Source organism: Ceratotherium simum, chromosome 31 (genome assembly GCF_057802395.1).
Source record: "Ceratotherium simum simum isolate JZ-2026a chromosome 31, ASM5780239v1, whole genome shotgun sequence".
Lineage (NCBI taxonomy): Eukaryota > Metazoa > Chordata > Mammalia > Perissodactyla > Rhinocerotidae > Ceratotherium > Ceratotherium simum.
This window is the reverse complement of record NC_141930.1, coordinates 1,037,549-1,060,974: the sequence shown is the minus strand read 5'-3', so window position 1 is coordinate 1,060,974 and position 23,426 is coordinate 1,037,549. Positions and strand designations below refer to the sequence as shown.

The 23,426-nt window shown below is 41.3% G+C and overlaps 1 protein-coding gene across 1 annotated transcript in view; it reads right to left on the bottom strand.

Moving 5' to 3' along the window:
* The window catches only part of MMP16 (matrix metallopeptidase 16), a 299,991-nt gene extending 282,471 nt beyond the window's left edge, over positions 1-17,520 (bottom strand). The window contains exon 1 of the mRNA XM_004441129.3: positions 17,057-17,520. Within this exon, the coding sequence (XP_004441186.1) occupies positions 17,057-17,188 (132 nt within the window). The 5' untranslated portion in view covers positions 17,189-17,520. The remainder of the gene's footprint in view (positions 1-17,056) is intronic.
* Between the last annotated feature and the right edge of the window lie 5,906 nt (positions 17,521-23,426).

Genomic DNA, 23,426 nt, shown 5'->3' with positions numbered 1-23,426 from the left:
TAGTGCTAAAGCACCTGTTAATCAATTTTGGGGAAAATGAGTTAGATTCCAACTTCAGTGCCTGCACCAAATATTTTACATAAATCAAAGATTTAAATGGAAAAAGAAAGAAGAAAGAAATGAGTATTTTTAAAAACAGTTTTGAAATGCTGGCGACTTTTTGACGCATGATGCAAAACTAAAAGTCATAAAATAAATGACTAATCTGAAAAAATAAATTAGCCAAACAAAAATATATCAGCAAATTCATTTTATCACACGTGACAGAGAACAGGTCCATTTTCCTAATGCATAGAGAGCTGTTATAAATCAGTAACAAAGAGAAGACAAAATAAAAATGGCTGGAAAAGGAAGTCCTTGGACTAAAAAAATATAAATGGATTAAAATATTTTCAAAATGCCAAATATTGATATTAATTTAAATTTTCATAAAAATTAATTTTCATCCACTGGATTAGGAAAAAATTAAAAATACTGGCAGGTGTGTGTGGACTCAACCATGTTCAAGCATTGTTGATAAATATTACATTGATGTATTTTGAGGTAGCAATTTGGCAGAATCCAACAAAACTGTAAATAAATATAGCCATTAATATAGCAATTCCATTTCCAAAAATTTTATTTGTTAAATTCACATATGCTTTAGTAAGCATAGTGCATTACTGTTTATAATAGAAACAACTTTGAAAATAACCATTTGTCTAGCAATAAGTCTATAGTTAAATAAATTACCATATAAGTTATGTTACCACACAAGTATGAGCTTATTCTAAATGTACTGATAAGAAAAATTCTCCAAAGTATACTGTTACGTTAAAAAATGTATATAACATCTTAAATAAGGTATTTCCATAAGAAGGAAGGAAGGCAGGAAGGAATGAAGTGTGTTGTGTGTGTGTGTGTGTGTGTGTGTGTCTAGAAAATTTCTGGAAGTTACTCAAGTAACAAGAAGAAAAGAAAACCAGATTATTTAAAAAAATGAATGGAACGTACAACCCTTGGGTAGATGGCGTCCTCAACCAATGGACTCACTGAGTTTTCATTCCTAATACGATGCTATAATAGAAGACTCATTTTTCCTGTGAAATGCAAAAGCAAATAATAAACTGTTTAATATTCAGAAAGCTACAATTCCTCTCTTTCTAAGGAAGATGTAACCCAGAGAGACAGTACATGCATCAATGAAAGACTGAAGAAAGCCTTGTGTCTTCTCTGTTCTTCCCCTGCCAATCACCAACATGTAGGTATTCAACAAGAGAAAATCCATCAAACTTGAACATCTCTTGAGTCAATTCTTCATGGGTCTTCAATATTGTGCTTGTTACAACACTTAACAAGATTTAATTTTAATGTAAGTTATTCAAAAGAAATTCAAACTATTATGTGATTATTCACTCCTAGGCTTTTACATGTTAATAGATGCAAAACTTGACAGCATATCAACTTTTTTCTCATCCATGTAGCTAGAAGAGGGATTGAAATACTTTACGACGTCCAGTAAAATACAAGGAAAATTGTTTTCGCTCTTTCCTGAAAACTGTCTTGGGGAAGTTGCTGTTTATTAATAGTAATAACCACAACTGAAGTCACTGAACTAGAACAAGGTTATTTTCCTTTTATATTTTCCCTGGGTCTTCTGATACACACCTCTGAAAAAAGTGACCAATTTTACCATTTTTTTAATGCAAAAGCCAATGGGTATTTAATTCAATGTTCTATTAGTGAAAGAAGATAGAAAACACTTATTTGTACCAGAAATACTGATGCAACGTAATGGAGATGACTAGAAAAAACTCCAGAAGTCCAAGCTACTCACTATTTAACCATTAATCACTAAGATAAATATGACATTTGATTATTAGATATAGTATTAAATATTTTTAATACAGTAACTGAGTAGATGTAAGGTCCAGACACCATATTTTCACCTGGTATGGGCTACACGACTTAAGCGAAATGACAACTATTTAAATGAATCAGAAAACAGCAGTTGAGGGGCCAGCCCGGTGGCGCAAGCGGTTAAGTGCGCACGCTCCGCTGCAGCGGCCCAGGGTTCGCCAGTTGGGATCCCACGTGTGCACCCACGCACAGCTTGTCAAGCCATGCTGTGGCGGCGTCCCATACAAAGTGGAGGAAGATGGGCATGGATGTTAGCCCAGGGCCAGTCTTCCTCAGGAAAAAAAAAAAAAAGAGAGAAGGATTGGCAGATGTTAGCTCAGGGCCAATCTTCCTCACAAAAAAAAAAAATAATAATAATAAATAAAATAAAAAAAAGAAAACAGCAGTTGAGCTAGAAACTAACACCGATGAACAAGGATGATGCAATCCGCTCCTTTTTCAGTGCATATCTACTGAGCTCTCTGCTTTACGCATGACAGTGTAAGGCTCCCGGAATATAGTGCTGACCAAGGCAGATACACTCTATCCCCTCATAAAGTTATAATTGACAGTGAGAGACACAGACGAATCTATTACACAGAAACTTTGTACAACTGATTATTTGCACACATATTTAATCTACTCTAATACACCAAATTTAACCATAGGCTCCAGAGAGAAAGAGAGAAAAATGATTTAATTCAAGTCTCCTCAAATTTCTGCCCCAGCAAATATGAGTTTGGCCTACATGGTTCCTGAGACAGGATGACCAAGACTCAAAGGCACAGAGAAACAAAAGAAGTTGATACTTGGCTTCTGAGTGTCCACGGGCCAAGTCTTAGCAATTAATAAGCCATTTAATGGATTTTCAACAGTAATTTTAAGAGTCAGCCTTTTGTCTTACATACACACGTCAGTATCTAACTTTGAGGTAAGATAAAACACTCTGTGATTATAATTATGGAATATACTTTAAGAATAAGTAGAGAAGGTTATTATAAATGCATAATAAATTCATTTTCTGGTGGAGAGAAGATGGAAATTAGAAAAGGCCAGATAATGTTTGCTGGGCACTAACGTCTGTGGAGAAGGGTGGGGAGGGAGGGAAGGAGTTTTGATGAAGACCCTACGGTACCTGGATCTTGGTGTATCCAAGAGGAAAAGAGAAAACAATACGGCTGCTAGAACAGTGGTTCTCACAGTTTGGTCCAGAAACCCCCAGCAGTCCTAAAACTCTTACAGGAGTCAGCTAGGTCAAAACTATTTTAACACGATGTTATTTGCCTTTTCAGTCTCAGTTGCTTGCAATTGACAGAGGAGTTTACCAGAGGCTATATGATTCATAATATTGCAAGTGTGAATGCAGAAGCAAATATGAGAATCCAGCCATCTTTTGTTAAGCCAGATATTAAAGGTATTTGGAGGGCCCGCCCTGTGGCTTAGCGGTTAAGTGCATGTGCTCCGCTGCTGGCGGCCCGGGTTCGGATCCCGGGCGTGCACTGACGCACCGCTTCTCCAGCCATGCTGAGGCCGTGTCCCACATACAGCAACTAGAGGGATGTGCAGCTATGACATACAACTATCTACTGGGGCTTTGGGGGAAAAAATAAATAAATAAATAATTAAAAAAAAAAAAAGTAACCAGGTCTGCTTTGTAAAAAAAAAAAAAAAAAGGTATTTGGAAAAATGTAAAACAACATTTTTTTTTTACTATTTTTTTGTAAAATTTATTTTTCATAATAATATTTTATCTACGTTAACATAACTTTATTATTGTTATTTTTAAATGAATTTATAAATAAATATTCTAAAACTTTCTCAGGTTTAATTGTCTAGAACTGTAATAATAATAAAAACTCTTTGGGGTTTTCAATAGTTTTTAGGCCTGTACAGTGGCCCTTAGTTTGAGGATCACTGTGTTACATCACAGCGAGCAGGAGATAAACTTTGAGCTATGAGACTAGGAAGAGGGGTGGGGTCTGATCATGAGGGGCATTGCAGGCCACAGGACGTGTGTGGATACAGTGTGTCCAGACCAGAGATACACAGGCTCAAAATAGGGTTGCAGCCAACCAGACATGAGTAATGAACAGTTTGAAGATGTATCCCTTTCCTCGAAGGAAAAGAGACAAGGGATTAGAAGCAGTGAGTGAGGGGCAGGAAGCGGGGGGACTGGTGCCCACTCCTCGGACATGAACACCCATGAGGCAGGCGGTGTCAGCACAGTGGTGGACAACACTGGGGAGGACAGATTAACACGTTTGGCATTGGCACAGTAAGCTACCATCCCAGTGAGGGCAAATAGAGAGAATACAACCTAGAGCTGAGAAGAAGGATGTGCACTGGAGACAAAAGCTAGCAATTCTCTTCATATTGGTCTTTTAAGTCACAGGAATCTATAGCACTGCCCAAATTAATATTACAGAGTGAGACATGGCCCAACGCCAAGCCCTAATCAACCTAATATTTAAGAGTCAGGCATTTTAATCCTACAGGACAGCATTATAAAGAGGACTGCAACTTCTCCTCCACCTCAATTAGGCTACCACGTGTGTGTAACTATCAGCAGTGTTTACTTATTCGTTTGGTTACTATGTACTAAGAGCTGGAATACATACTCAATATATCATTTTTAACAGCTCTATCGAGACATGATTGACACAGTCATACACTGCAAATGCTATTTCAGTCAACAATGGACCGCATACACAATGGTGTTCCCGTAAGATCAGCACCATGGAGCCCAGGTGTGGAGTGGGCTACACCATCTAGGTTTGTGTAAGTACACTCTGATGTTCGCACAATGAGGAAATCGCCTAATAACGCATTTCTCAGATTGTAGCATTGTTAAGCGACATATGACTGTACAATAAACTGCATGTATTAACATATACAATTTGATAAGTTTTGACATATACCATGAAACCATCACCACAAACAGGGAAATTAATATACCCAATCACCATCAAAAGTCTCCTGTTGCCTCTTTGTAATCCTTCCTTCCCAACTCTCCCACCCTCTTCCCCATTTCCCACGCAAACACTGATCTGCTTCCTCCTGCAGAGGAAGGAATGGACTACATGTCCATTTTCTATAATTTCATGTAAATGGAATATCCCAGTAGGTGCTGTTTTTTGTCTGGCGTCATTCACTCATAGTTATTTTAAGACTCATTCACGTTGTACCACGTGTCAACAGTTCATTCCCTTTTCATTACTAAGCAGCACTCCACTGTATGGATGTACAGCATTTGTCCACGCACATGCTGACGGACATTTGGGCTGTCTCCAGTTTCTGGACTTCCTTGAACATTTCATGCAGTGCTGGTGTACTGGTGATGAAGTCTTTCAGCTTCTGGCTGCCTGAAAAAATCTTTATTTTGCCTTCATTTTTGAAAGATATTTTCACTGAGTATAAAATTCCAAGTTGACAGTCTTATTTTTTTTTTCTCTTGGCACTTTTGAGATGTTTCTCCAATGTCTTCTTGCTTGCAATATTTCTGACAAGAAATCTGCCATCCTTTCTTTGTTCCTCTATATGTAAGGTGTTTTTTTTCCCTGTCTGCTTTTAAGATTTTCTCTTTATCACCCATTTGAGCAATATGAATATGGCGTGCCTTGGTGTAGTTTTCCTCATGTTTCTTGCACTTGGGATTCATTGAGCTTCTTAGATCCATGAGTCCATATATTTTCTACCAAATTAGGAAAAGCTTTACTCATGATATCTTCAAATATTCTTTCTGCCCCCTCCCCCTTCAGGGACTCAAATTACACATATATGAGGCCACTTGAAGTTGTCCCATATATCACTGATGTCCTGTTCACTTTTTAAATTTTCTTTACTTTGTTTCATTCTGGATAACTTCTATTGCTAACTTCGATTTTACTACTCTTTTTCTTCTGTACTGTCAAATCTGCTATAAATTTCAAGTGTATCTTTAATTTCACATATTGTAGTTTCGATCTCTAGAAGTTCTTCCATATCTCAATTTTTGAACCAAGAACACAGTTGTAATAACTGTTTTGCTATTCTTGTCTGCTAATTCTGACATCTACGTCATTTCTGGATCGGTTTAGATGGACTGACGTTTCTCCTCATCATGGGCTGTGTTTTTCTGCTTCTTTGCATGCGTGGTGATGTTTTTATTGGATGCCAGACACTGTGAATTTCAACTTGTCAGATGCTAGATGTTTTTGTATTCCTGTAGATTTTGTTAAGCTTTGTTGTGTGAAGCATTAAGTCACTTAGAACCAGTTCGGTCCTTCCAGGTCTTGCTTTCAGGACTTTTCAGGCACAACTAGAGTGGCTGAAAAGTCCTGGGCTTTCCTCCCACTACTGGAGAAGATGCTTCCAAGTACCCTCCACAGTGCCTGTAAATGGTGAGGTTTCCAGCCTGGCTGATGGGGATGGGCACTATTCCCAGCCCTGAGTGAGAACCAAGCCTTGTCCTCCCTGATCCTTCTGGTTGATTCTTTCCCCAGTTCCCAGAAGTCACTTCCCAAGAATGTGCAGATCGGTTCTCAACTGAGTACCCAAGGGGAACTCTCTGCGGATCTCGGGTGCCTTCCCTCTGTGCAGCTCTCTCCTCCTCGTATCCTAACCTGTGAATCTAGCCGCCTTGGTCTCCTCATACTCGCAGCTCCATCTCCTTAACTCGGGAGCCTGCCCGGCTCCGCTCAGGTCCTGCCTTCCCTGTACCGTTGCCTGGAAACTCTCACGGTGGTAAACTGAGACAATCAGAGGCCTCCCCTCATGTGCTTCCCATCTCCTTCACTATCTGATGTTCAGTGACTTGAAAACCCTTGTTTCATGTATTTTGTCCAGTCTTTGGCTATTTCCGGGGGGAGGGGAAATCAGGAGCCTGTTACTTATCTTGACTCATAATCTTTCACCTTTTTAATCTCACAATTAAGTGAGATTAAACTCAACTCAAGTGAGTTGAGTATTATTATCTTTATTTTACACACGAGGAAACTGGGGCACGTGGTCAATAACTCGGCTCACTCAATTTCACTGAGCCATACAGCTAAGAGTCCTAAGCATCTTCCGAAGCTCTTGCACACAGCCATTATGATATATTGCTTCTAGAGTAAGAGACAGCTGGATGGATATTTAACGCTGAGAAATTGTATAAAGTCAGCTAGATTCACCTTTGTAAATTCATTTAAAAACAGTCCTCCCTTGAAAGGCTAATGAATGAATAAGTGAGCCCTGACAGCTATATACAGCAGGATCTTAAGGACTGAAGACGTTTTTACATCCTTTGGTCAACCACCAAGTTGGAGTTTCCATTCCCCCCATAACAAAGACAATAGGCAGACATCAGTTGTATTCTCAAATACTGAGAAGGCCCTCGCTAACTTCCCAGGCCCCTGACCCATCTCACACTGATCTGCCTCTGAGAAAGGTCTCCTTTATATTATAATTAGAGAAATACATTAGAAATAATAAAATCTGTGCCTTTGTAGCTTCTACCCAGTAGACACAGTATACAAAAATAACAAACTCCAGAACTCACGGAACGCGCCCGTCAGCAGCTGTTGTACACACACATCCTCCCCCAGCAGGGCACTGGGACATGGAGCTGACACAGGTTTTCCTTCACATGTTCTACAATGTTCTATTCTTTTCATCTTAGAACGCAATCAAATCTTCCTAAAACCTTCGAAAATCACATTTAATGGTAAACCGCGATGTCACAAATAGTTAAGGAATGAGATATTATTATTAATTTAATATTATTTGTAATTCAAGATTATGCCACATTTAATATTATATGTAATTAAATTTAAGTTGGGAATTTTCTAATGAGTAAAAAATTATAAACAGTATTCAACAGTAAAACTAGGGGCTGGCCTGGTGACGTAGCAGGTAAGTGCGCGCACTCCACTTCGGCAGCCCAGGGTTTGCAGGTTCAGATCCCGGGTGCAGAACTACACAACACTTGTCAAGCCATGCTGTGGCGGCGTCCCACATATAAAGTAGAGGAACATGGGCACGGATGTTAGCCCAGGGCCAATCTTCCTCAGCAAAAAGAGGAGGATTGGCATCAGATGTTAGCTCAGAGCTAGTTTTCCTCACCAAAAAAAACCGAGTAAAACTATATTGAGTACCACATAATCACTCTTGAATCAACAAATCAAATCGCCAGCAGCTCATTCAGTTTTTACTCCAGGTTAGACACTAGGCCAGGAGAGACCCAGCATTTTCATTACACATATTAATTCTCTCTTTTCAGTTTGGCATACAGAAAATGTGAACAATAGATCACATTGTCCTCACTGGAAGCCTGGAAGTTAATTCTCACTTGTATTTACTTGGTTGGGAGCCTGGCTCTGTGGCCAGCCCTCCTGCTTTGAATCGAGGCTACTCCACTTCCGGAGAATCAGATCTATGTGGCCTTGGCAAGTTCCTCAGCCTCTCTGTGCCTCAGATCCCTTGTTTGTGAAAGAGAAGCAGTAGCGCTAACTCACAAGGCTGTAATGAAATGTAAACAAGTTAACATACATGAAGCACTTAGAACACCATCGGGCACACAGCAAATGCTCAACCAGTGTCAATTAACACTGGTTTTATTATCATTAAAATACGGTGTTCAGTCAAATCAACTCAGGCATTTCCATTTTACTGGTTACTTGGACCTTGTGTAATTAGAATATAACTCCAGCACATAATGGTTTCTACACTCCTGGTCATTGGCGGGAATGAAGGAGCTGAGATAGACCGTATTCTTACAAAAGAAGGAGATTCCTTGGCATTGTCTCAACGCTGTCATTACAAACCTGTGCGACAGACAAGCAATGAAGATCACAAATCACTTTATGAATAGTCAAAATAAGGCAAAGACTGCTTAAGTAATTTGTTTGAGTCATTCATGGAACAAACAAACAATTACACTCGATCCACACGCGGGCGCTTATCAGTAAGTTACATCAACAGAGCTGTTGCAATATTAAAACACCCAGAGCTCCAAAGAGTTTTATCTGTAACTGGAGTGAGTTTTTGTAAACTTATTCTCAATTTCATACATATCACTGAGCATACATTTGATTCTGGGACTTAGTTCCATCTATTCTACCTTGAAATGAAAGAGGGAAGGGGTGGAAAGGTGGATTCTCATAAAATTTTACCCAATTTCCAAGCCTGGTGTCCTGCCATATAACTAAAATACGAAGTCCCTCAAGACCCCAACCAGAGGAAGCAAACAGGACCATGAGAAGGAAGTGCCCACCAACTGTCTCAGGTAGAGAGGGAAGGAACACACAGACATTAGCACCTAAAACTAATTTCAATATCTAATCACCAGACACAACGAGAGCTATTAACACACCATCTGAACTCAACTGTGACCAGTTCCCACGGAAGAACGCCCCCAGGGCCCTCACCCAGGGTCTGCGGCCCCGCCAGCGCCTGCAAAGGCACACGCTGCGGTCCTGACATCGCCTCAGGTGCACGCAATTTGGGGACAGAAAACAACATTTATAAAGGTATCCAGCCTCCCTTAAAAAGGGGCAGTTTATTCCCCCTGAACTAAAACAAATACTGTAAAATTCCATTCCAGGGAGCAGTTTATCTGGTTATTTGCATACATCTCTCTAAGGTCTTTCTCTCCTGAGAGCGGCCCCGTCTGTGGGGCCATGGCTTACTCCATTTATCCACATTTCACTCAACTGACAAGATTAAAAACTTTTAAGAAATCCGAAGGATGTTTGTGAGTATATCATAATATCTTAATTAAATGTGGGCCTGCCCCACACGTTAGTGACTGCCTTTTTCACCCCCTCCCTCCACTAGAGGTCATATGATAGCTGCTCAACTGAAAACATATCTGAGCGTCCTATTTAGAGAAAAAACACTGTTTCACACTTTTGTGGCTCATTTCTTACATATTTTTTAAAAAGAAGATTGAGAAAAGCCTGTATTTTAAAATCTACTTTCATTGAAAAATACTTATTCAATAAGGTCATATGGTAAACAGTAAAAAACAAAATAACTTTAGCCTCAAAAGCTTTTAAAATTGGATTTTTGCTACACATAATCTAAAAGGGATGATTCAAATTAAATTAATCCCACCTCTAATCTGTAAGACCACAATTATTTCATTAGTCATTTTAGTTAAAATGAGAACACCAAGAGCTCCTACAGTCACTACATATATAGTTCCTGACCTATTCCACACCTAAAAGCAACAGACATATAAAGCAGTCCTGCATTATAGCATTCTTTGTCATATTGTCACCCCCAAAACTCCTCCCTCCCCAAAAAGTGCTAATTTCCTCCTTAGTTCAAATATGTAACCACGGAAACCAAGTGGCTCTCAGTGAACCCAGCTCACATCTTAAATCATGAACCATGTTCACTGATTTCCTGAAACTCTCTCTGATTGGCTATGATTCATTTTAAGACATCTGATTGCACCTAGTGCCCTTGATTTTAAACCAAGTCCTCCTCCTCCGCTGGAGTCTTGAATAGCTCAATGGCTCCCTCTAGCCTCCTTTCGGATACTACGCTCATAGGTCACAATCAAAGGTTAGGGGCTAGAGTGGAGTTCCCCGGACTCTGCTGGCCAAGCTTCTGTCATGTGGCTCATCAAGACAGTCCGCTGATCCAAACCCAGGGATGCACAGTGCCAAACGGCTGTGGTGAAAGGCAGACAAGAGCCTGCATTCAGAGTGCTAAATGACAGGAAGCAACAATCAAATATGGCTTCACGAATAACCTCAAAATCTATAAATAATTTTCCCAAGAAAAAGAAAAAGAGGCCAAAAGAAAAACTGAGCGTCACACATATTATTACTCAGTATTTTATCCTCTTAGCATGGAATATTTTTGCTGTTCACATAAGATGCATATTTTATAAAACAAATGCAATCTGATTTTTCACATTCAAAATCAAATGTGTTGTGAAGAACAAAAGTAACCCTCAAAGAGCCATGTGCCAAAATTATTTTCCACAATGGACAAAAAGAAGGTACAGTATAAGCATTTCATTTCACTATAAAATATGTGTATATTTCTATAGACAGATAGATTTGAATTTTGAGACCTCCGCCCAAAACAATCAGATTTTGATCTTATTCCAACTTGCATCTTTATGATTAAAGTACCACTTATATATTTTTCAAAATAACATGAAGCCATGTTTTTAAAACTGAATTTTTAAAGTTTGCTACCTTGGCCAAAAATTGATTTTAAAATTACATATAATTTGCTGCCAGTGTTTTTACTACTCAGCAGAAGGTTAGGATTATTTCCAAAATGGAACACCCTGTGTCACTACAGATGATACCAAATGTTAGATTTAAGTTGCACATTCTGTACTTCTTCATGATATGCATTTCAGAAAAAAAAAAAAAATCAGAACACTCTACCTCTGTGATCTAGTTGCCCCCAAGTTTACATGGTAAATATGTGCATTTTCTCCTCGTTGGCTATATAAATTAAAGCCTGGAGGCTAAATACACTAGAATTTCAAATTTGGAAATGGCCTTAGTGACAGTTTAGTTCAATTCTCATTTTTAGAGATGAAGGCATTGAAGAAATGACTTGTCCCAGAACAAAGCTATGTTAGTACAAGAACCAAATTAAAGCCGACAAACCTCAACCTCTGTCCTCCATTAAACCATACTGCTGGTCATCTTCTCCTCCCAAAGTTATATGGACAAGACCACTGTTTTCTAGAAAAATTCTTTGTCATTGTAGAAAACACTTTAATATCTTTTTCTGCCCATCCTCCTCCTTCCTCTATTAATTAAAAATATATATATCTTCTGGATTTGGGGTATAACATAGAGCTGGCCTAAGTTATACATGGAATCCTACTCCTTCTGTGGATAGGAAGCACTTGGGCCTTGAGCCAATTCAAATAAACAGGCTCATTGAGTCATAAAGGCCTATTTATTTTCCACAGTATTTAAAAAGATGAACAGATTTTGGCAAACAGTCTTGTAAAAGAAGGTGTGAGCTGAACTTGACATTCTATGATAGTAACAGATGACAAGACAAAATGTGAAAATCACATTCTTGAACTAAACTGTCTAAGAAAAACCCACAGGAAGAAAATGTACTGATGTTAGCTTGGTTGATTTTCAGTATATTACACTTTTCGAAAATGAAAAAGGTATTAAAATAAAATCTTCCTAGACCAGCTGGTATCTCCTAACCTGATAGACTTTTATGTAATGAGATGCTATCATGCCAATTACCTTTGAATCAGCATTTATTTTTTACCGATAATCATGAAATCTAAAAAGTACTGAGTGTTTAACCATGTGAAAGCATGTTCCTATCTCTTTCTCTCTCTAATATGATATACATATATTCATTTAATCATCAAAACAATCCTGTGAGGCAGGTGCCATTAGCATTCCCATTTTACAGATATGTACGGAGGCCCACAGAGATTAATTAACTTGTCCATTATTAGCTTAACAACTAACTTGCAGGTAAAAGGGCTGGGATAAGAATCCAGGCAACCTGGCACTAGAATATGTGTTCTTAATCACTACACTACTGCACAGGAAAACCATTTGATGGATATAATTACATTTGCAGATACTTAAATTGTGATGGAAAGTAACATGAAAAATGACTTTCTCAATTTGAAATATACATGCTGAAGAGTCAGAAAGCTCCTGAAGGAGCATAAAGAAATCAATCGTTCTCTTTCGACACTGAATAAATTTAACTAATTGACTCAAATGTTCAGTGGCTTTTTTTCTTTGGTTCCAAAATAATTTCTAATTGGTCATTTACCAAATATTCTGAACAGATACATTTTGAGTAGTTGGGGTAGGTCACTCAGTGAAATAAACGTACATAAAATAATTGATTAATCCAACTACAGAGGAAAGAATTATACTGCTGAACAAGTGCATTAAAATTTTCTTATGTTAATAACCTGAAATAGCATAAATAAGAAAAAGTGGAAACTTTAGATCTGTCACTTTTAACCTGACTCCAGAGATCAAAAAACTGCTATTGAACCCAACTCTATCTTTACTTCACAGAGAAGAAGAGACTGCAAGAGAAAACCCAGCTGTATGGAGAGGAATGGACTTGGACCGTTGTTCTCTGTAGATTTCTCATGGGGGTATTAAGAGACAACCGACCTCGCTGGCATACGTTCACTTGTAAAGGTTTCATGAATAACTCTAGATTTGGGCAACCTGTCTCAGGAACCCTGAAAAGACAGGCATAGTTAGGTGACACAGAGGAGAAGGTGGAGACTCTGAGGACTATTGAGTCTTCTGGTCTCCTGGTCATAGTTATTGGCCCTTCTGAGCATTATGAATGGCCAGCATATTTGAAATGCTTTATAAAGCTTGGAATCTTGCAGCAGATAAAAACCTTTATGAATCGGTGACGCAGCCCCTGTTGTTGACCAGTATAAACGGCTAGAATGGAGACTTATGGATGTAGTTGGAAGAGTCCATTACCCATCAGGCTAACCAGATGGTGGTGTCACCATCCTTCCCTGAGCAAATGAAATAATGCATGCTGATTATGGTGAGTAAGGACAAGACAAGAGATATGAAAAAATTGGCCCCAACATATAACATTTTGAAGTCTGTAAAATATGATTTTTTATCTCTGAAATGGCTCACCACCAATTACTGCCAAGTTAAACACAGTACAGAGTTACTCCAAGCAAACTCCGACCTTTTAGGAAGATCTAGATAAACCTGACAAGGTGAATACATACTAAATCAGTTAAAGAAACATACTAAAGAAAAATGTAGGAAATGGTTACATTCATGATTCACAGTATTTGTCATAAAATATCCGTTTGAAATCCAGAATCTCTCTTTTTGCTAATTAGGAACAACATAGCCAATTTTTTGCTTTATCAAGATTTTTTGTCACAAAAAGTAATCACTTTCTTATGCTTTGATATGTGCATCACTCAGAGTATTAGTATATCAGAGTTTTTATTTTGCTATTAAATTGGCTTAAAATAATTTTCCTCACTAGAAATGTGTGTTACTGTTTAAAAAACAATAAGGAATATGTTGTTCATATATTTAACATCTGACAAACTATCAAAGTTGATGATGAAAGTTTCTACTACCATGAACTATATACTCAAATTTCATGACAAAAACGCACTGTCCCTTCCCCTCACAAAAAGAAGAGCCCCAGGATCATGAAAATCCCTTCTACAACAAGAAAACTATTTTAGAGACAAAATGATGTTTTAGAGTGTAGAATTAAATCCTGATTCTTTGTTAACAATTTAACTTCTTCTGACCAATGAACACCTCTGACTCAGGGGGCTCTCCAATGGCAGCCGTCTCTGACTTGTAGTCAACATCAGCGGTGTACCTCCCCTGCACCATGCTGATGGTCACACACTGAAAGGCCCACTCCCCCAAAACAGATCGGCGATATCCAAAAATCTTTAAACATGTATACGGAAAATCTGGCATTAAAAAGCGTCCTGCCTGAGCTATTTAAGGAGAGGAATGTATTGAATCTCTTCCACAGTACTACTCCCGGTAGTGTCTGGTCCTTTCTTAGCTGGAAGAGATGTTCCTTTTTGCTTAAAAACAAAAACAAACAAACAAAATGTACTCTTCCTCTGTAACAGGCTTTCATCAGCACATTAAAAATATCTCCTGCTCTGATCATTGAAAATTCCAGATGTTTAAACTCTTAAAAATCAGACAGGAAAGAGTTAACATGATTCCCTCTACCCAACCCCCTTACCTCCAGGGGAAAAAATATAGGTTTTTAAACCTTAAATTATAAGGATGAAAAGTACAAGGGTCCCACCGATTGTGAGGTTCAGAGAGGAACAGAGCATTGCAACCTCAGTTGTCAGCATAAAAAGCATCTCTAAGAAGCTTTGTCCCAACTATAACTTGGTGTGCTTGCAGAAATTCATGTCAGAAAATATCCTGTCATCCCATGATCTTTACAATATGTTAAATTAACTAGCAGCTACTCTTATGATTTAAAAAAAAAAAGAGGTTATCATTACACAAAAAAAGTATATAAATCCAGCTAAGCTTATGCTCAAGTGCTTAAAAAATACTATTAGGGAATAAGACAAACTATGAAACACAATCTACCCTAAATCATTAGAAAAATCTCCTTTGTATCAAAGAAGCTCTTTAAGGTCTCAGATGCCACATGCCTCTTATCTTTCATAATTAAATCTCTGCACTGTGTAATAAATATGGATGGAATAACTTAAATACTCTAAAAATGAGAAAATAACTCTTTTTTCCATGAACCATTTTTTCACATATACCTTGAAGAAGAGATAATGGAAATTCAAAATGAAATCTCTTTTGTAGTGAAATTGTAACTTTTTCTTCCATAATAATATCTGATTGAACTGACTGAGGCATTCAAACTGTGAAGAAATACAATCAAATTTATGTTTAGCCTCAAAAAGGAATCCTAGTAAGCATCAAAACACTGATGGTATCCCAATAATCTCGGACAGCAAATCTAAGACTTTCCCAGAGCAGGCGGCCGTCAACCCAGGCTCCCCCTTTCTCTTCAGAGTGAGAAGATAAAACCTAGCACTTGCTTCCAACCACCTCCCACACCCACCTCACCACCATCACCACCACCGTCTGAAGCCACAGGCCCTTCTGTTTATCACATCATAGACAACAGCCTGCCACTTTCATTCCTCCAGCACATGAACTAATTACTTCATTTCAACATTAAATTATCTCTTGATTTAAATGTTAGACACAAAATCCATCTGTGGCATGTAATTCTAAAAGTTCAAATTTGCAATCGAGAAAAGGCTGGACTTTCAGCCCCTTCCCATCTCTCTTTTTATTCAGAAAAACAAAGTGGCAGTTTTCAAAGGGTTAAACAGTTTTGGTTTTCAGATTGGGGTTTTTGTGTAACATAGCCATATTCGACATCTGTAAACTTCTTTAACTCTTTTGATAATGGCTTTTACTTTTTCAAATACTTTGTTTCTCCACCAGCCATCACTTATTACATGGAGTCCTAAAACAGTTTCTATAAACACGGAGTTATGTTCAGAATATGCCCTCACACATGGCATTTATTAGGCACACTTTGCATATAAATCTGTTACACGAAACATGTTCAAATGCTGTGCAACAGGTCCTGTATTGTGTAAACACACACTTCCAAGAAAATGACAGCAAGCTTTAAAGGGTCAACAAAATAAGAAAAAAAATCACAGTATTCTTCACAGACTTATTCACAATCCTTTTAAAATGTCAGAACACATAAGATCTAATCGAAAATAGTGTATTTTACTAAAACCCTCTTCTTGCCTTAGTATTCCACCATCTACGTGGTAAACTGGGTTGCAGCCCGGTGTGTTCCCCTGATTTATTGCACATCACTGGCGTTAGTGCTGAGTTGATGACAGGAAAAGAACTTTGGCAGAGGGCTGACAAGTCCTTATCCTCAAGTTCCCTCTCGCTTTGCGTCTGTCTGCTCCCAAAGCTATCAAAGTAAAGCAAACGACAGTCTAAAACCTCTCGGCTTTGCCAGGAGAGTGTGAAACCAAATTAAAAACACACCTCACAACTATCACGCTGGGCCACGTTTATTTTCCACCGGCGGGGGAGGAGGGAGAAGACACTTAAGAGAGATGGATTTCACGTCCTCTGTGCAGCCAGATCTAGGTACAGTGTATTAAGTTATGTCTAAATGAGAAAAAGACCGTCTAGTCAAATGTTTCATCACAAAGTAATGTTATTAAACACATCGTGTATTCCCACGCTCTCCTCCAGATTCTTCTGATTGTAACCTCCTTTGTTAGGCGCAAAACACGGGGAGAAAGATTTCAGGAACAATACCAAGGCGGCACATGATGCCCAGCAATGGATTCTGTATCTCCCGAGCAGTTTATTCATCATCAGCTCAAGCTGCTTGATTAAGCCACACGTCTGCTCTATGGAGGACTTCGCCCCTGCCCCGGGTGGGAGGCATGGACCGGCCACCACTGCGCCTCCGAGCGCGCAGCATCGTGCTTTGTGCCGCCGGGATAACGGATTCTCGTCTCACGCGCATCCATCACCTAAGACACAGGGAAACTCAACGCGGGTCTGGGCGGCTGGAAGGAAACAACGCGCGGAGCCCGGCGGCTCCGAGCAACCAGGACCCGAGCAGCGAACGAAAGGTTCAGGGAGCAGCCCCGGCAAGGGGAAGGAAGAAAGCCTCGCACTCTTACCTCCACATTGAAATACGGCTCCGCTCCGCAGACGGCAGCACATACAATCCAAAGCAAGGTTTGCAAGAAAAACACCCCCGAGTGATGCACGAAATCCAGCCGTCTTCCAGTGCTGAATGTGAGCAAGATCATAGTGAACTGTGCCTCCGTGGACGACCGGCTCCCCTGCGTTCTCTCCCTCTCCCTCCCTCCCTGGTTTCCTTTCGGAAGAAGTCCTCGGGGTGGGCGAGGAGCCTGCAGGTTCACCCACGGCCGGGCGAGGGGGAGGCAGGCCCGCGCGCGGCAGCCGGGAGGCGGCGGAGGCAGGCTCAGCGGCAGCCCGCGGCCAGCATCCTCGGGCCGGTCCCCGCGGACGCGGCGCCCAAGTTCACGGCGGCTCGGCTCACAGCGCCCGCCGGCCCGCGCGCCCTCCTCCGCCTCCGCCTCCGCCTCCGCCCGCTCCGCCGCCGCCTGCTCCTGCGGGAAGGGCCTCCGCTGCGCGCCCTCTCGCCTCTGCTTCTCTCCTCCTCTCCGCGCTCCCCTCCAGAACGTTCATCCGTAATCTACATAACTCCTCCTTCCGGGGGTCTGCCCGACTCGGGGAGCTGGGCGCGCGCGCGCGGACACACACACGCACACACACGGACACACACAACCACACACACGCACACACAGCTGCACACGAGCACACACACAGCCCGACACGCGCGCGCGCTTCTTAAAGGAGACAGCTCGGAAAGGGGAGTCGCTGCTGTACCCCGCTCTGGAAGCAGCCCGCTCGCGAGAAGGGCCTTGGATAGGGACCACGTCTCCTACATCCCACTCACCCCTTATCCCCGAGGCAGGCACCCGGGAACCTGGCGGCTCCATCCTTTCCTCTCGCCCGCCCCCCGCCCTGTACCTAGAAACCAGTGCGCCCCTCCCCTGCCGGGCTGGGTGGGGCTCAGGCGGCGGACCCTGGTGCGGGCTGGGGAGCGGTCCAGGCCTGGTCCTGGGGAGCAACCAGCGTCCTCAATCGAGCCGCCCTGCAGGGTCAGGGGGCGCTGGGAATCAGAGGGAGCGCCAGGGTCGCTGTGCTCTGCTTGGGGGCTCACGTCGGTCGCTGGGCTGACCAAGTTTGGGAAGCCTGAGACAGGGAGTCCCAAGCGTCCAAAACTTTGTTGGGGTCCACCGCCCGAGCCTGCGGCCTGTGGTCTCCCTGAATCCCGTCCACCGCCTTCCAGGCGCAGGGTTTTGGGGGGGGGCGGGTTCTAGTCAAATACAGAAGAGGGAAGAAAATGCTCACTTTCCAAAGATGCCCTGTCCAGTGGACACGCGTACACACTGGGACCCAGGAGACGCGGTCCTGGTGTTAACAAAACATCGGTCAGAGTGGTAGGGGCGCTGGCAGGAAACCCGCTGCGGGAGCGAGGGGAAGGGCCGGGAGGCAGGGAGAGGGAGCAGCCCGAGGAGCGGCGGCAGAGCAGCTGGCGGCGCGCGGAGGAGGCTGCGCGCAGCCCGCGCGGGGGAGAGGCTGGCGGGAGCGCGGAGAGCCGCAGGCGAGGGGCTGCTGCTGGCACCGAGCGCCGCGAGCTGCGGGCCCGAACTTCAGCCCGAACGGACTGGAGCCGCAGCAGGGTGAGGCGGTGGACGGGGGGCAGCCACCACCGGCCCTTGGCAGGTGATGGTGTGGCTAAAAGAGAAAGGGGGAAGGGAGGCAGGTAGGCCTGTGTTCGGAGGCGGTGCCAACAAACGTGCTTCTCCTTGGCAGCCAGCAGAGGGGAAGAGGAGCTCTCGGGAAGAAACGCAGGCGAGATGGAGAATAAAGGCTGCTCCAGGTAGGACAGCTGCCTCGATGGGTGGAAGAGAAAAGTCACGAGGCGAAGTTCGTGGCAAAGTTGGTAAAGCAAGAAGTAGGCCTGCAAGAGGTCATGTTTGGTAAGCAGATGGAAAATGTGGAAAAACACTTTGCCAAAAATTGCATTGGACTGTAATAATTTGTATCCTAAAGAGAAACACAAAAAAGCTGAGGAATGGAACTTTGTAGCTAATGCTTTAAAAACTGTAGGAAGTATAACCCACCCAGTTTGACCCAAGACTGTCAGGGAGCCTTTCTTGACAGTCTGTTCTGTGCACAGCATGTCCTATCCACAAAAGAATCTTGAAGACACAAGAAGAAGAAATACCTTTTATTGTATAGCGTATTAAAATTTTCAGAATGTTTCCACACGTAGTATCTCATTTAATTCTCACAACATCCCTGAGGATTTTGTTTTCGTTTCACAGATGGAGAAAATGATGATGACAAAAGATGACTTCCCAGCCAACCATGCAAGTGGCAGAATTCAGACCTGAGTTTTCTGACTCCGAGTTCAGTGCATTTCCTGCTACGCTCCAGTGACTTTCCATACAGAAATCCATTTATGCTCTCAACAGTCTCATAACCCACAGTTTGAGATGACTTACATAATTATGACACAATTAAAAGGCAACTTGAAAGGAAAGTCATTACGCACAAGTTACATGGTGTTCTGTGCCAATATCAAGTAACAAAATGTGGTGGGGGGAATTTTCAACAAATCAAGAATCATTTTTATGCATACAGTGGTCCCCCCTTATCCACGGGGGATACGTTCTAAGACCCCCAGCGGATGCCTGAACCCTATGTATACTATGTTTTTTCCTATACATACATACCTATGATAAAGTTTAATGTATAAATTAGGCACAGTGGAGATTAACTATCATAACTAATAATAAAATAGAACAATTATAACAATATACTGTAATAAAAATTATGTGAATGTGGTCTCTCTCTCAAAATATCTTATTGTGCTATACTCACCCTTCTTGTGATGCTGTGAGATGATACAATGCCTATGTGATGAGATGAAGTGAGGTGAATGACGTGGGCATTGTGATGTAGTTAGGCTACTACTGACCTTCTGATGGTACATCAGAAGGAAGATCATCATGGAGCCATGTCGATGTCGATGGTTAGGTGTCGATGTTTAGGGATCCAACAAAGGGATGACTCATGTCCTGGGCCGGAGGGAGCCAGACGGCACAAGATTTCATCACGCTACTCGGAAGGGTTGTAACTTAAAACTTATGAATTGTTTATTTCTGGAATTTTTAATTTAACATATTTGGACCACAGTTAGCCAAGAGTAACTGAAACCATGGAAAGCAAAACCATGGATAAGGGGGGACTACTGTACGTTATATCTAGCAAAGTGCAAAATTAGAGAGGGAAGAGATACCAAAAAACAAGGTTTATACTCTTCCTAATCACTGACATAGTATTGAAGAGAGGGAGGTAAAGCAAATTTACACAAGATGTAATGAGAAAACAGTTCTAAATGGTGAAGTCTTTGCTAAGAGGGACAATTCTGAGCCAGAATACTAGAAGACTTTGTCAAGGAAGTAGACTGCAAGTTGAGTGCTGTTGGGCCATGGGCAAGGAGGGCTTTCTCACTGCAGGCAACATTTGTCAAGGAAAATACCTGGGCTCGGAACAGAGATGCATTAACAGAGTATTTGTGGAGGATAAGATGTGGGGACGGGCTTACAATGACATGTTGAGTTAACTTTTGATCATATAGGCAAACAAGGATTGCTAAGCCATTTTAGATAGGAGTAGGTATCTAGGGAAGATTATCTTCAAAATTATGCATAGGATTGCCCTTGGGGAGAGACTGGGTGTAAAGAGATAACAGTTAAAACAAGGTTGTTGTCCAGCTGTGAAACTGTAAGGGCCTTTACCGGTAAGGTGTCGTTGGAGACCTGTGCTTTCAAGGAGCCATCCTAAGAGGAAAAAAGTAGGGAATCCTAAATTCAAAAGATAATCTCAAATTAGTGACTAGTAATGATGATAATTTTTTACAAACATTTATTAAATTTATTAGTGAGCTTTCAATGAGCAATGAATGAGTGTTCAAGGTTCTAGAAATACTGACAGAAATAAAATACTGAGACAGACATGTAACAATTATAGCAATGTTGTAAGGACTCAGGTAATTACATATCCAAGATCCTATAGAACAGGGTGGAAGAAGTAGTTGATTTTCCCTGAGGTCCTTGGAGATATCATCACAAAAGTAGTGGTTCTTGTAGGTTGTCTTGAAGAAAGAGAAATTTACCAGCCAGATAAGAAAAGGAAGGATATTTCAGACTTGTGTGCATGGAGGAATAAACACACAAGATGCACCTAGAGAACTACAAATGGTTTGTCAGAGCTGGAGGTCAAGGTCGGAGGTCGTGTGGGTGTGCAGAGATCAGGTCAGGAAGAGTCTTATGCTCAGTTTCAGGCTTTGGACTTTACCCCAAAGAAATTCTTAGGAGGAGATAATTGAATTTTCGCTATCTTTGTTGTATGTTTGCTAACTCTGTGGAAATAATCACCTTCTAGAAGTTGTCATGTTTTTTATTTCATATGTTCCATTAAGCATTTACTATCTACCATCTTTGTAGACCTAATATCTGTGCTAGTCCAATAATCCTGATGCAACAGTTCTCCATCTGGATTCAGCTGGGTACCTGCAGAAATGTAATCATTTTCTTTGTCAGGTGAGTTTGTTATTCCATCTCTCATCTGTTATACAGGCTTATCTTTTAAGGGACAGAATTGTGAAGTTCCTATTCTCATATCTTAGTAGTGTTAGCTTCTAAGTTGGTGGTCTTCTTCGTGAAGGGCTAGTTTTCCTACCGAGAGTAAGTTGTAATATAGAATATCCATCCTTCCCTTTAGAGTGTTAATGAAGTCTTTCCTCACAACTCTTGGCTCTTGCTGTGTGTGCTTTCACATACTTTCTTCTCACAATTTCAGAAAACTAATGAGCAATCTCAGAATTACAGGTGAATGGAGAATCAAAAAGAGATTAAAAGAAAGTGAATAAGAAAGCCCCTAGTGAAGGTTAGTAGCAATTCAATAAAATATTACATGTAAGAGAGGGGGTCTGAGAAAGCAAATGATATGTATAACTCTCAAGAGGAAAACGACAGATACTTACAAGCGAGCAGTTGAGTGGCATGCTGGGATGTGTGAATGATTATAACTACCTGAAATAACATTAGAGGTAAATAATATATTACAACCATCATGGCACCAGATTTCTTAATAAACTAGAGCCTTAGAAGTGAGTTCTACAGTTTGGAAAGTTAAATAAACTTGTTCATTGCTGTATCTTATCAATTTATGTGCTCTCTTCCCTACTCGCATCAGTTGACCCTGCAGTGTTTTTTTAAGTTCAGAGAATTTGAATTAGTGCTGAGCTATGGCTGTGGGCATTCTCTCAGGCATCTGTTATTGGCAGGAGCACACATATGTAGAACAGTCATTTAGAGCCCTGTTATTTAAGGTGTGCTCCCTGTGGGACCTTAAGGACTGAGAGCTTGTCAGAGAGGCTGAACCTCTGGCTCCTCCAAGATCCCCAGTGACTCACACACGGGGTAAAACTGAGAAGTTCCTAGCTCTTATCAACCCCGTGAAGATAGTATGATTTTTTTGTTTCCTTCATTGACTTATGCTCTCTTTTCACCTCCTTAACTATGAGTGTTTCTTGGATGTTTGGTTTTCTGCTCATTTACTTGTTCATTCATCTTCCACTGAACATTCATTAACCACTGTAAAATACCAAGCCATTGAGGGCATAAGATAAGTGTGAAGTGAGTTAGGAAAGACCACCTCAGTTTGGTTAGGACATCTGTCTAGGGACAGATGAGAATGAAGTCTTGGACTTCAAAGTTGTCTTCACTTGGGTTTACCAACAGCATAAACAGATAGCTAGCAGTGCAAAACGTAGAGACAAGATTTCAGTGCAAGTGGGAGAGTGAAGGTGGCGTCCAGTGCCTCCCTATTTCTTCATCATGGAACATCTGACGTTTGGAGGTCCAAGATGGCTGGGAAGTGTGAGGAACCCACCAGAGGAGAGAGGAAAGAAACAGTGGATGTGCAGCCTTTTATACCATTAGGCTAGGGAGAGGGCTTCTCTGTGCCATAGTTGTGTCCATCCCCCTATGAGGCCATTCCTTCAGCACTACAACTGCATTCTTCCCAGTGACCTCAGTGTCCTATACCACACAGCAGGATTTGCAGAAGCTCAGAGTCCACGTCTGCTCTTCTCTCACTCTGCCGTCTCCCTCAGAGAGATTCTTCACTTTAAAATTTTGTCTATTGCTTTTACCCTGGTGATTTTGCGGTCTCCAGACTTGAGCTCAATCCCATGGTCTAGAATTCGTATCATCACTTTCACCTAAAACTCAGCATGTCCCCAACCAAGTTCATCACCTTTTCTTTAGTTTGTGTATCCTTCCCTTAGTTCCCATATTTCAATCTGGACCCACTTTTCAACGTGGATCCACTTTTCAATCTGGACCCACTTTTCCGTGAAACCTTGAACACACCGTTGAC